Below are 13,379 nucleotides of genomic sequence, written 5' to 3'. Positions count from 1 at the left end.
GGCAGAAGTTTGTGGTTTATTTGTCTACATCACCAGTTCTTGGTTATTCGAGAATAGTAAAGTATGTGTGTTGTAGAGAAATTCTGCAATTTCGTAGTGTGTTTGCTTTGGGACATTTGTAGTTTGTATTTTCAGTTTTGACCAGTGAGGATCGTTTATCGACCGGGGAGGTCTGAATCGAATGTGGACCACTGAGTTCTGATTATTGACCAGGGAGGTCGGCATTGAGGTTGGTTTATTGGAGAAGAGGGGGGCTGGTTAAGTTTGAAGCCAGCTTACCTCGTGTATTTGGGTAGAGCAAGTAACAAGGCATGATTGGTAGCGATATATATGGTGGAAAATTTGGGAAGGCCAGAGTTGCCTTTGCATACCTTAATATTAACAATAGATGGGGCAGAATATTACACGATGACAAGCTCCTCATACCTTGAGTCCGAATAGTTTTTTTTTTTTTTTTTTTTTTGCATGTATAAGGTTTTTTAATCAGTTCTCAAATTTGCTGTCATTTGTAGTGCTTGAAGTACTATTTTTGCACTTCAAATTTGTTTGAAGTTGTAAGTTCCAATGCATTTACGATTTTTTTAATGAAGCATAAAAAGAAAAGAAAATGAAAAAAATACCTGTAAACAGTTCAAGTAATAAAATTTTTTTAAACTGCATTCAAACTTTTTATGATAGTGAAATTTTGCGAAAACAAAGTTTTCAAAAACGCCGAACGTCAATTTTCGCAAACTTTCCAGAACCGTCGCTAGGGAGACGACTGTTAGGTAGTGAGAATCTCAAGCAAATCAGGGTTTGCTTTCCTTGCATTTTCCTTTATTTTTGAATTGAAAAATAGGAGAAATCGCAATAAAGTATAATATATTTTGATCAAAACAGTTATTAAAGTTTGAGATTCTGTAATGACTTGTTTTATAGGCATTTCGGAGGTTTTGTATTGATGGTAGTGGAGTTCGGGAGGGGTATTTCATCTTTTACTTGGGGATATGTTAAGAGGGGGGCAGGGAAAAGATACACAAAATGTTAGGAAGATGGCTTCTAAAAACTGTACAAGGAAAATCTTAAATCATCATAGCCCCCCATCATCTGCTTAAATTATGAACGCTCCGGTTTAGTAATCCTTTCCAAACACATAATAATTGATACCTGGTAGCAAAACAAGTGCTTGGTTGGATTCTTGCTGAAAAAACTAAGCTGTTGTACTGACTTTGCGTAATGTAAGTAAAATTGCTTAAATTCCCTTATGTTAGCTTTTGCGAGTACAGTGATGCATTTTGTTAAATCAATTTCCTGGCATGATTTTCATTGTTTTTGCAAGTTCTAAACTGGTTTTGAGAGTATTCCATTTAGTCTGCTCTAAATAGCTCATTAGAATATTACAGAACTTGCTACGCTTCTCAGTTGAGTTTGGCGCCACAGAAATTTTGTCACAAAGTTTTGTAGGCTAAATATGCATGTTGTTAGTGGCAACCCTTCACTCAGTTTCCCTTGTTCTTCCAGAGTCTATAACTAACTCACCTCCCTAGGGTACATGTGTTATCTCTGGAAAGTCCTCCTTATTGTTATTCTTAGATTTTTAAGAATATCAATAAAGAGGACTTTGTGGGATCTAAGGCCCCGTCCACGTATCCGGAAATTTTTGTATCCGCAAATTTTTTTTTGCGGATACGAAAATGTTTGCGTCCACACGCAGCGTATTCGAATATTTTTCGAATCGTTTTCACTGTCCAACACGTATTCGGAAATTTCTTGATCCGCCCTGATGCACGCTAGTGCCTAGTCCCTTTGACGGATAGTTTTTCTTATTGAGCATGCGTAAAATCGTGTTTACGTCGGCGTATTCGAAAATTTGCGGATACGACCGTCCACACGTATCCCTATTCGGAGCGTATTCGAAAATTTCCACTCTGGAGACCTTTTTCGAAAATTTCCGGATACGGATACAAAAATTTCCGGACACGTGTGGACGGAACCCGTATCCGGGGCCTAAAGGTCCATGCACCTGACGTGTTGTGCATGCATATTCTATTCTAAAGGACTAGTTTCTAAATGGTTTTATCAAGTTTATTTTTGTTTCCACCAAATAATTGTTTGATAATTTCATACTTGATTGAAACAACAAATCTCAGCAATTGACAATGGTTACCTCAGATGCATTTAATTTTTCAATTAATAATCTCAGCTACTGACAATGGTTGCCTCAGATTCATTTAATTTTCAATTAATAATTGTTTGTAACAACTAGTCATATTGGTTATTATCACCAATAAAAAAAAGTTAAATCAACCAATTTGATATTAGTCAATTTCATGTATCAATTATACAGCTTCTCATTAATCCCATATAGGTAACTGTCCAATTATTTTCTTAATCATATCCTTTTTGTAATCACTGCCAAATCCTACAATCTGATTGGTTCAAAGGAGTGCGATTAATTCCCAAATCGCATCCTTAGGAGCTCTTAATCGCATCCTTTTTAGCTCTTAATCGTATCTTTTTGAAAGAACCAATCACAGAACAGAATTCTTATATTCAGCCAATCAAACAAGTCTTTTCAACGCGTTTGCAAAGTGTTTTTCTCTGTGAATTGGGACATTTTCTCACTTTTTGATAGATTTTATTACGAAAAAGCTAAAAAATTATATTTTTCATGTAGTCATGTAGTCATGTGTATGATTACAAAAAGGACATGATTCAGTGGTAATTGAACTTTGTGTCGTGCAATTTTGGACCAAAATCATACTTGTGATTAACAAATTGCACTCCCGCTACGCGGTCGTGCAATTTTGTAATCACTTGTATGATTTTGGTCCAAATTGCACTCCACTCAGTTCAATTACCATCATTAATTGGACAGGTCTTGTTGATATGAGATTAATTAGGCAGCTATATAATTGATAGGTAATGGGATTTCATGCTCCCCAATCAAGAAATAATTAGACTCGAAAAATTCCTCCGACTGCCAATTTGGACTCGGCCTACGGCCTCATCCAATTTTGTCATTCCTCGGAATTATTTTTTATAATCATTATTATTTCTTAATTATTTCTTAATTGGACAGCATATTAACGGTTATTAGAACCAATTGTACGTTTTATGGTTATTTCTACCATAGATAATAGGTTACCTCAGACTCATATAAGTTTACGTCTGTAGTAATACCAAAATTGTGTGGCTTGCCGGACTAGCCAGAGATGGATGAATTTTTATGTTCAAGGTGTATCCTTTGCTACCGATACCATGGCAACCATCTTATTAAAATTAGATGCATGTGGATATTATGAAAATGTATGATGCTGGTTCTGTTTGCTATAGCTTCCGATTCAAAGAGAGCCGGTTTTAAGCGCCAACGTCTAGTAGCTTATTCGCTGCTATGTCAACTTGACTCGAGTATTTACGAGATACATGTATTCAATATAAACATGCATCCAAGCCTGCACTGCGGTAGACAATGGGTCTACAGTATACTCTTCCTAGATTATATAGCATCAGCATTGTGGAAGTGATTTCCTTGTGGGCATTCAGCTGCTGCTTGGCGTTCCTGAGTAACCTTATAAGCAACATAGAATAATACTAACAAGCTACAAATTACCATTGTGATTATGAAACTCTGGAGAAAGAGGTTGAGGATTTGGTATTTGGCCTTGTCTGTTTTTTCCTTCAATGAAGGCCTAGGTGCATTACTGCTAGATATCGAGGCATCCACCAACTCTGAAACAAGAACAAGTAAAAGAATATATGAATATTGATGTGTTGAACAAGAGGAGAAGAGAAGGGTAGAGAAAATAATATGAAAATAAAATAATGGTTCCATCTTAAGAGACGCTCCTTAAAATCGTTCTGGGAGCCTCAATGGAAACATATTATTAAGAATTAGACTTGAGAATACAAGACAAAATACATCTACCTCTTATAGTAGTTGGTGTGATGCCTATTGACTTTTACCGATTTAATAAAGGTGATGGTGAAGTGAGCATACATCCATTCATTTCGTTTTGTCGTTCATTCGCGATCGTTCAATATATCAATCAATATAACAATCAATAGGCCTTTTGGAACAAACAGTCACGTGCTGATATATGACTTCGATAACGAATCAATTCATCTCAAGGTCCCTTGGGTAAGGCTCTGCTGGATGGAAAACAAACTTTAAAATGCTTCGTATCTTGAAATCGAAAATATCTTAAAAGAGAAAAAAAAATTTTTTGAAAAGGTTTTGGATAGGACATTAGTAATCCAGCAAAAAATCTTTTAATAAACGAAGTCCAAATTTTTTTGCCATCCAGTAACAATCACGTGTCAATCTATTGCAAAAGGCCTATTAGTTCAATATAGCAACCAATAATATTACTATGATGACATTTTGAAAATTTAATTCTCTACTTTTCCAGGATTTGGGTAGGGGTGTTCCGCAGGGATTCTGAAAGGGGTACCCTTTTTATGACAAAAAAGCTCAAATTTGTAGATATAATTAATTGCACTGAGTTCCTGTTTCAATTATCATGTCATCTCGCGTATCGTTTTTTTACGACTATAATAACCAGTTTCGGTCAAAACGAAAGTAGAAACCCTGAATATGACAGGAAACTCAGGAAGAACTTGGAACTTGAGTGAATTTGCATACCCTGTTTATGACAAGAAGCTCGAGAAACCATACCCTGTTCAGCGGATCATCCCCATATAGTCTATATATGGGAGTACCCCCCCCCCCCACCCCACCCCGGGAAAAATCCGCAATTATTTTGCTGAAGGCTGATCAGACAATGTTGAAACTACCTCGTTTGATATACAAATATAAAATGAAGATATAAAAAGCAGGAAAAAATAAAGCTTGAAGAAGTTTAAAGTAAATTTTAAACATTTCTTCGTAAATCAATACTTTCTGTAACACCAAACCATGAAGCAAAATTAACTCAGAATAAAGTGACAATCAGTATTGTACAGATAAAGGCAGGTATAGTATATATTCAATTGAAGAATTTTTTAATTTGGGACAGCTTTTTGATTGGTTATCCCCCAAGGTGCAAAGCACAATGGGCTATAAGAAAGTAGAGAATAACTCTCTTCTCTTAGACTGAGATGAAAAATTGTCTGGTGGTTCATAGTCCAAGTTGGAAAGGTTCTGCAAGAAGCAAAACAAGAAGCCATTACAAGTCATCAACGTATACGTGAGTTTATGATATATAAATTAAGAACGTTTTCTATCGATAACTCAAAATCTCGGGGTAGAAAGGTAAGATATAGATATTTTAGATTAGAAAAGGATATCCAAAATATAGAAAAAGTTGTGAATTGGGGGAAAAAGTGAGAATTTAGCAACTGAAAACAAGATTCCCTAAAGAATAATTAAACCTTTTGGAATGCGTTGGTTATTTCTTTATTATCTATTTCATTTCCCATTCACCTTGTAATCTTTATTTACCTAATTTACCTATTTATCCATGCATTTATCTATTTATAACCAAGAGAGTATGAGTACTTTATACTCTTTCGTTATAACCTATAGTACTTTGTTACCTAAAGAAGTTACTTATCTATTTACTGGTATACCTATGCACCTAACTGATCTATTTACCCATTGATCTATTTATCTATTTGCGTACGTCGCCACCAAAATAAAACAAAGATAGCGGATAATAAACAGAATTTCGTGAGTTTGTCTGTCATAGGTTAAGGTGATCATTTTTGAACCCATGTCCCTGTTTCAGATTTGTTGAACTACCAAACGACTCCCACATGGCACAAAATTTAGGTATAGATAAAAACGCGCCACCGTGTAATATCTTCTATATATATTTTGTGCAATATCAATATATTTTTTTGTAATAATGATTTTATTATTATTATTATTATTATTATTATTATTATTATTATTATTATTATATGCAGTACTAAAACGTATAGATGAACAAAAATATCTATGGCCTGTATAGGGCGCACAGCGTAACCCATACAGTCTAAAAGGAAACTAACTACAACATATTTAAATAGATGCCCCTATAAAATCATTGTCTTTAAAATGGTTTGAGAAGAAAATGTATATACAATACTTACGATAAATTCTAGCGATAAAAAAACCCTCTATATTCTATAATTCTGTAACAGTATACTAAACAGTATTTTTTAAAGGTCTTAAATCCTAATGAAAATGTATTTTTTTCCTTCTTGTTAAAACTGTTAATCACAAAAAAATTGAACCTAAAAAGTAATAAACTAAGAATACATGGCTATTGGTAACAATCATTAATAATAAGCTAATTTAAAATAATGTGTCTTGAGTTTCGATTTAAAAATATAAAGGGAGGTGCTGATCTAATATCAAATGGTAATGCAATCCAAAGCCTAGGTGCGGCAACGGGTCGCGGTAAAAAGCTGAAACGGAAACAGCGGAAAGCTGAAAGAGCTGAAAAGTGCAGAAATGTCATAAATTCAACCTATTTCTGTACTTGAATTACTTTCATCACTCTTATTACCATGAAAGAGCTGAAAGAGCTTTGATTTTTTCCTTTATATACTATGCCGGGGAAAGCCCAAAAAACAACAACAACAGCAATAAATCTAGCTCAGTCCGAGAAGCGCTTGACAGCTGTCTTCGCAGTAGGCGAGCGACGTTATGTTGACCAATGAGCAGCCCGTTGCTAAGAAAAGGTGCTTGGTCTTCCAGAAAAAGTAACTTGATCAACGTCACAATATGAAGTTGGACTTCTTAGTGGCTATTCAGTATAAAAGAAATATTTTCAAAGCTGACCATTCATCGAGCAGTCCGGCTCTGAAGCTCTTCTAGCCAGGATCAAAATCTGAGCAGCACGATAGAAGGCTTAACAATAAATCTCTGTGCATGGACTTTATTTAATTTTATTTATCTTTTAATACTATGTAGAAATTTTATTTTTTGGTAAAGAGAATGCGTGACATTGACCTTGCTGGTCGGTCCATTGGCTGGTATCTCTGCAGTTAACATTTTTTTCATTTTTTTAATATTTTTGTTTAGTTTGACATTATTTATATTATATCATCTTTCATAATATTTGTCTACTGATTATTATCTATGATAATAAGAAGTTCTGCGCTTTTCTGCACTTTTCAGCTATTTCAGCTATTTCTGCTCTTTCAGCTGTTTCCGCTTTTTACCGAGACCCGTGCGGGAACTTTAAAGGAACAGTCAACCTTATGTAGCAGTTGCTTTAACAAATGTTCTGTTACATGGAGCGAGTACGAGATGGTGGCTTTCTGCATCTTATCCAAAACACACCAACAAGCACCAACAAGCCTTAGTTCTTCATAGTTTGCTCTAGCTCCTTTGACCATCCTCCCAATGCATCAATTATGATATTGCACTGTTGTACCTTGTAACCAGGGTGCTGTTTTTTTAGTTCCAAGAGTAATGCACCGTACTTGGTTGTCTTCTCCTCGACTTTCTTTTCACGATTGTCAATCCAGGGACAGCTCATTTCTACTGCCCAGACTTGCTTTGCCTTGTGGTCCACGAATCGTACATCCACCCTATTGGCTTTAACATAGGTGTGTTCAGCATACCCCGGTACATCTCAGAAAGCTTTAGCATCATCTGAATCATGAATAGGCTTTGGAGTCACAGGTGAGTACCTAGGGGGAACACTTTCCACTAATTTAAGATCTTTGCACCTCTTGAAGAATAATATCTTCAGAGCAGCATTGTGTCGGTTCAAGTACTTTGATTGAGCCAGTGTAGAACATCCTGACAGAACGTGCGGAAGGGTCTCTCCTTCTTTACCGCACACAACTTACATCTCCCTGGGTTGTTTTGGTCCTTTGTGACGTATACGCTTTGGTTGGCAATAGTTGTTCATAGCTCCATCATACCAGCAACTGTATGAGTTGGTGTAGTCGTCCAATCTTTCATCCATGCAAAACATGCATCTCGATAAAGTTCTTTATCTTTCCAGCGCGAAGAGAGAAATCAACCATGCCATTTCCCTGCGTTTATCTTCTCCTGTAGCTTACCTACCAGTGCACTCTTCAAGTGTTCTTTAATCTTCGTTCCTTCAATCTCTACTTCTGAACTTCTGGTCGAAGTAAATGATGGATTTGGATACTTTAGAGATAATTTTATCTCCAGCTCCTCTGCATATTTGTGTGCTTCAGTTGTAGCCTCCGCTGGTTTCTCCTCAAACATCTGGGCAGTTCGTGGGGTCTGCATTCTGGTAGAGCTTTACAGCAGCTTTAATCTTTGTAAGCTTGTACTCGTATTCGACGGATCTCAGGCCATGCCCTCCCTTGTGTCTAGGTATAGGTACATAACAGCTGTCGAACTCAGTGGATGTTTCCCTCCGTTCTCATTAATGATCTTTCTTGTTATTATTATTATTTTTAATCATTATTATTATTATTGTCGTCGTCGTTGTTGTTGTTGTTGTTATTATTATTATTATTGATTCTGATTTTGATTTTGCTGGTCCGAGTCCGGGGTATGCCCAATGTCAATCGATTTAGGGGTATGCCCAATGTCAATCGATTCTTCGTATAGCATTTAAATCTGAATCTCTTCTCCACGTGGTTGTACCACTTTATTTTGAGACACGACTTCACCCTACATTCTCTTGCCAAGACCCTGCAAGCTGCTAAATCTTCCGTTTTTTACGCTGATCTTCCTGGTCTCATTAGCCCGTCCTTCATTACCGGTCACTTCGATCGTCCTGATCTCCTACTCTCTATATAATATATATTTAGGCACTGCCTAAAAGCGGAGCTCTCGATACGAAATTAGGGAGCCAAATTGAATGAATCTGAAAGGTAAAATTAGGATCGGGAAAAATCTTCATTTATTTTTATTCGAGATGAAGATAACGTATCCCATAATAAAAAACATGATTGACATCGAATCAAAATGCACTACATTGTTTTGCGCGATTATACTCTCCCAACTAGGAATTTTGTACACAACTCACCCCCACCCCCAGGGGCTAGTTTTGTTCTTTGAAGATTCTTCGACAAAGTTTTCCATGGATTGCCGACATTTTTAGGCTTTGAATCTCTTTTACTTAAAAAAAAAAACAAAGATAACTACAGACAATCCAACACATTATCAGGTTTAGTAAAATTTACCTTAGATGTCTTTCATTGAAATCGAAATTTTAGAGATTCCCACCACAATGAAAATAAAAAACAAACAAATGCTTTGGTAGCATCAGAGTGAAGATTGGCTGGAGAAATGAAGGCCTTGAACGTTAAAACCAAATGTGTCATCAGTTAAAAAAGCTTTCTTAATATCCTAATACTCAGGGCCGTAGCTTCAAATTTCTGATTGGTCCGGTTTTCGAGGTTTTTGGGTTTTTCTTACATTTTAAAAATATTTTTCGAAACCGGACCAACCGTACCGGTGGCTACGGCCCTGATACTTCATTAAAATTAATTTTATTCCTTTCATATTAGCCTTAGTAATTTAGTTAACTACTTTAAGGTTCGATTTTGCCAGTTTTCATCTGTTTTTTTATGTGTGAGAAAGATACGGAAATCACGAACGACAAAAGTTTTCGAAAAACAAAGTTTATAGAGCGGAGCATCATACTTAAGAAAAAATGGTAAACCATCGAGTTGATTTTTCATGACTTGGTTGACGTCACTTCCGTCCGTACGTGCGTATGGCGTCTGTGTACACAATACAGGAATCCCACTTGATTTCAAAGCAAAACTACTCGCAAATGCGGCTCTCAAATGCACAGAAAAATTAGCTTTGGAACAAATTATAGACCAACAGCAAAAAAAAAAAAAAAAACCAACTTCCATGTAGTCAAAGATGGATCAAGAAGCGTTTTTCAAGAATTCAGGTGGTTTTTTTTATAGCAAACAATGCGTATATTATCATTTTTTATGACAAGCATTTTTTTCGACGAATCGACAAATCAAAGACTTTCTCTCAAAACTTTTAATATTTCTATAGATAAGCTTAAAATATTTTAATGCTGGATGAAATATAACACGAAGAGCATATTACAACAAATATTCGTCCTTTTAAATCATTAACAATTCAGTTGTTCTTAACCAAACAAAAAAAGATGCAGCTTTGTTTGTCTCCTGTCGCGGGTTCCATGGTTGAAACCAGGCCCTCCAGGCCCTCCAGGTATTCCAGTGTACCCTGCCAACAGGGCCTTGTTTTTTCACTTTTAATAACAGTCTTTAATCTTTAATCATGTACTCTTCAACTTTACGCAATGATTTCTTCAATGAAATAATAAACGACAAAAGAAGAAATTGAAAAAGTACTAAAGAACAAAAAGAAATACCAATTCCGATGAGAATCTTGAGGAAAAATCCGAGCATATAATGAACTCTTACAGCCATCCCCAACCACACGCGCCGCTCTAGCGATTGTTTCTGTCGCGACGAAGAAGCTTTTGGTGAACGTCAATCATGGCTTTGATAGGTATCAGACCATAAAGGCCGTCTCAGTAATTTGCTCTAAAAAGCAACCAGTGATATACTATGCAAACCCGAATAAAGACAAGCTGAATGATATTTCTAGGGGAATTCGTAGAAAAAGTTTGCTTATTTGAGTGAGCAAATGAATGTTTTATGAGTGAAATACTGACATAACTTCTTCCGACGGAGATTATTTTCAAGGGCGGACCCAGCCAAAAGTTTAGGGGGGAGCTAATTGAGTTTAGGGGGGGAGGGGGGGCTAATTGAGTTTCTTCCGTCAACACAACGGAAAGCAGTCAAAAACAGCACATAATTTTTCAGTTTTGTTTTGTTTTCTGCTGAGAGGGGGCTTCAGCCCCCCTTTGCCCCCCCCCCCTGGATCCGCCCTTTATTTTCTGTGATTCGAGTTCGAGTTCGAGTTCGAGTTTGAGACCGAGTTCGAGTTAACACCAGTTTACTTCGATTGTTTTGGTTACCGCTAAGAAACACCTTTCAAGTTCATTTTATTTGCCTATGGACTTTTCTTATGAAATACTTTCAAATACGTAAGAAATATTTCGCGATTCTCGATTGACGGCGAAAATAGCACTTTTTTGGTATTGACGTCTGTTTTCTGAATGCAATGATTTCCTGAAAGAAAAATCTTCTCGTTTACAACTTTTATGATGCGCAAACAATGCAACCCAACCAAGGCAACCCAGTATACGCTCTTAGAGCGTATTGTTTAACAAGTCCTGCATGCATTTTTTTACTAGATATTTCCTTTACTGAAAGGAGAGGTTGAGCGATATTTTTATACGTAGGAGAAGTACTTGCTCGACATTTTTTTGAGAATTACGCAATTCTCAATTACCTAATGGTCTGTCCCTTTAGCTTCTCTTGTTAGATCAACCAACTTAGCAAGTGTTTCATTGTTATTATATATCTCAAGGGGTTTTGAGTCGTGTGGTGGCACCCCAAGTATAGAGAGCAGACGTTCTTGTGGGTTTGGGGAAAAACCAGGATTTTTGGGGAACTTTGGAACGAGCGAGCTTTCCAAACAGGAACCCCAAAACCCCGATTCTTCCTCTCAAACCCATCAAAAGAACGCCTGCTCTGCATGCTAAGATTAAATATAAACATACCCTGGTAAAGCGTGACAGTTTACAGCACCTATTGTTTCATATTATCAGGTTTCAAAATGTCTATTTTTATTAAGATGAAAAGCAAGTAAAAGGATATGATACTAACCTGGTTTTCTAGCTGAACAACAAATCTCACATTCAAATTGCTGGTTTTCGCATTCAGAACACGGCAAATAAATTTGCTTTACGTGGTCGAAGAATTTGTCGTCCTTGCACTGTGAGGGAAACGCTTTGACAAATGTCATAAAGATAAGAAAACAAGCCACGAAATACGGAACATGCCTCATTGTTTGCTCTCTATGATCCAGTGAGGACATTAATCTTTGGCTTTTTCTGTTATTCTCTTCACGGTCTTGTGGACTTCAAAAATAGATTTTTGGAATAATCCTACGAAAAACTGGCATAAAACTGGCTGAGTGTCACGCAGTATACGAAAAGTGAGTTGCCGAAAAAATTTCAAGATCTTTCCAGTGAGTCTGAATCCTAAAGACTGGTGTTTACGCACAGCAATATTTTCTTTCCTACTTCTTCAAGATGTGATGTATAAAGATGAAAAGAGAAATCACTTTGATAGCAATTCTTTAAAATCATATAGTTCTTTCAGACTGGTATTAATTTTCTTTTGTATCTCTCAAAAGAATTAAAAGGTTGTGACGTCATATCAGGTGATCCGTGGAGCATGGATCGTACCATAACACAAACACGCGCTGTGCACATGTGGACTGCAGAGACAGCCGAAGCTCTGCGTTTCTATGGGGATCCTTTTTGCTCGTATTATACATATAAAAATTTAAGAATAAGATTTGCACCTAAGTTTGACTTCTTTATCGGTTGGTTTTTATGCCCTGCGGTCAATTTTAGGCGATTCTAAGGATTTTTCTTCATTTTATGAATCTACCGTGGAGAATGAAATGACAAGGTAGGGAGCTGTAACCATTCAAGCTCTCGGGACGTTCTGCTTGAAGTAATTTTTTTTTAAAACATACAAATTCGATCGCAATCTTATTTAACAGGAACACGAAAGAATGGCTCTCCGATACGTTCATACCAGTGAATAAATAAGGACAAGGTTATTGATGATCAAAAGTGTGAAATTTTACGAAGAATGTATGGTGTAGGGTAACTGCTAGTCTTGCTCCAAATCTCGCTATTTTTTCCGTTGCAAACTCGGATTCAAATAGTACACTTCCGGATACGATGAACTCCACAGGACACCGCAGAGCCACGCGCAATATGACTCGATTCCAACTTAGCCTAAAGTTACTATACATTTAGCCACATTAATAGAGTTTTGGTAAACGCCAATCAAAGTATTGTAATATTGTATGTTTTGGGCAACGGGCCACGGGCAACGGGCAACGGGCAATCTTGCCTCCCCGGGCAATCTTGCCTCCCCAAGCAATATGGCGTCGGAAACCGTGAAAGAACATAAATTAATCGGGTATTAAAAACCCGACGACACTAGATTTAAAGCATAGAATCTCGGAAGTGAATCCGAGAATACAAAGTATTCGGACTCGAGCAAGGCGAGAGGGGAAAGGGTTTTTGGTGCGTAAAATGTTATGGAATGCGTAAGAGTGTTTATAGAACATGGGGGTATGGAGGGGAATGAGATGGTACGAGTATTGTAGATTGGAAGAGATATAGGAAATCGGTAACAACGATAACATTACGGGAAATGGAAGAAAATATGAAATTTATTCTCTGCAAAGATTTTTGCATTCTTCGTTTGCACGTGACGTCATAGAGCAAAAAAAATAACAGCTTTAAAAAATTAATTATGAATGCTACAAACTCGCTCGATTCTTCGATATGTTTTAGAGAACTATGATGTGACTTACTGTAGAAAATTTCAGA

General features: G+C 36.7%; 1 protein-coding gene across 1 annotated transcript; it reads right to left on the bottom strand.

Moving 5' to 3' along the window:
* Positions 1-1,734: 1,734 nt before the first annotated feature.
* Positions 1,735-12,158, bottom strand: LOC116289553 (uncharacterized). The gene is made up of 2 exons (XM_031696502.2): positions 11,629-12,158; positions 1,735-3,711 (listed from the first exon to the last, which is right to left on the bottom strand). Exons 1-2 carry the CDS (start codon positions 11,837-11,839, stop codon positions 3,479-3,481), a joined length of 444 nt encoding a protein of 147 aa, XP_031552362.1. The 5' UTR covers positions 11,840-12,158; the 3' UTR covers positions 1,735-3,478.
* Positions 12,159-13,379: the final 1,221 nt, after the last annotated feature.

Source organism: Actinia tenebrosa, unplaced genomic scaffold, assembly GCF_029948245.1.
Source record: "Actinia tenebrosa isolate PJP-AT-01 unplaced genomic scaffold, QUT_ActTen_1.0 PGA_scaffold17__23_contigs__length_9995812, whole genome shotgun sequence".
NCBI lineage: Eukaryota > Metazoa > Cnidaria > Anthozoa > Actiniaria > Actiniidae > Actinia > Actinia tenebrosa.
The sequence above is the reverse complement of the archived record's forward strand: the minus strand, read 5'-3'. Positions and strand labels throughout refer to the sequence as shown.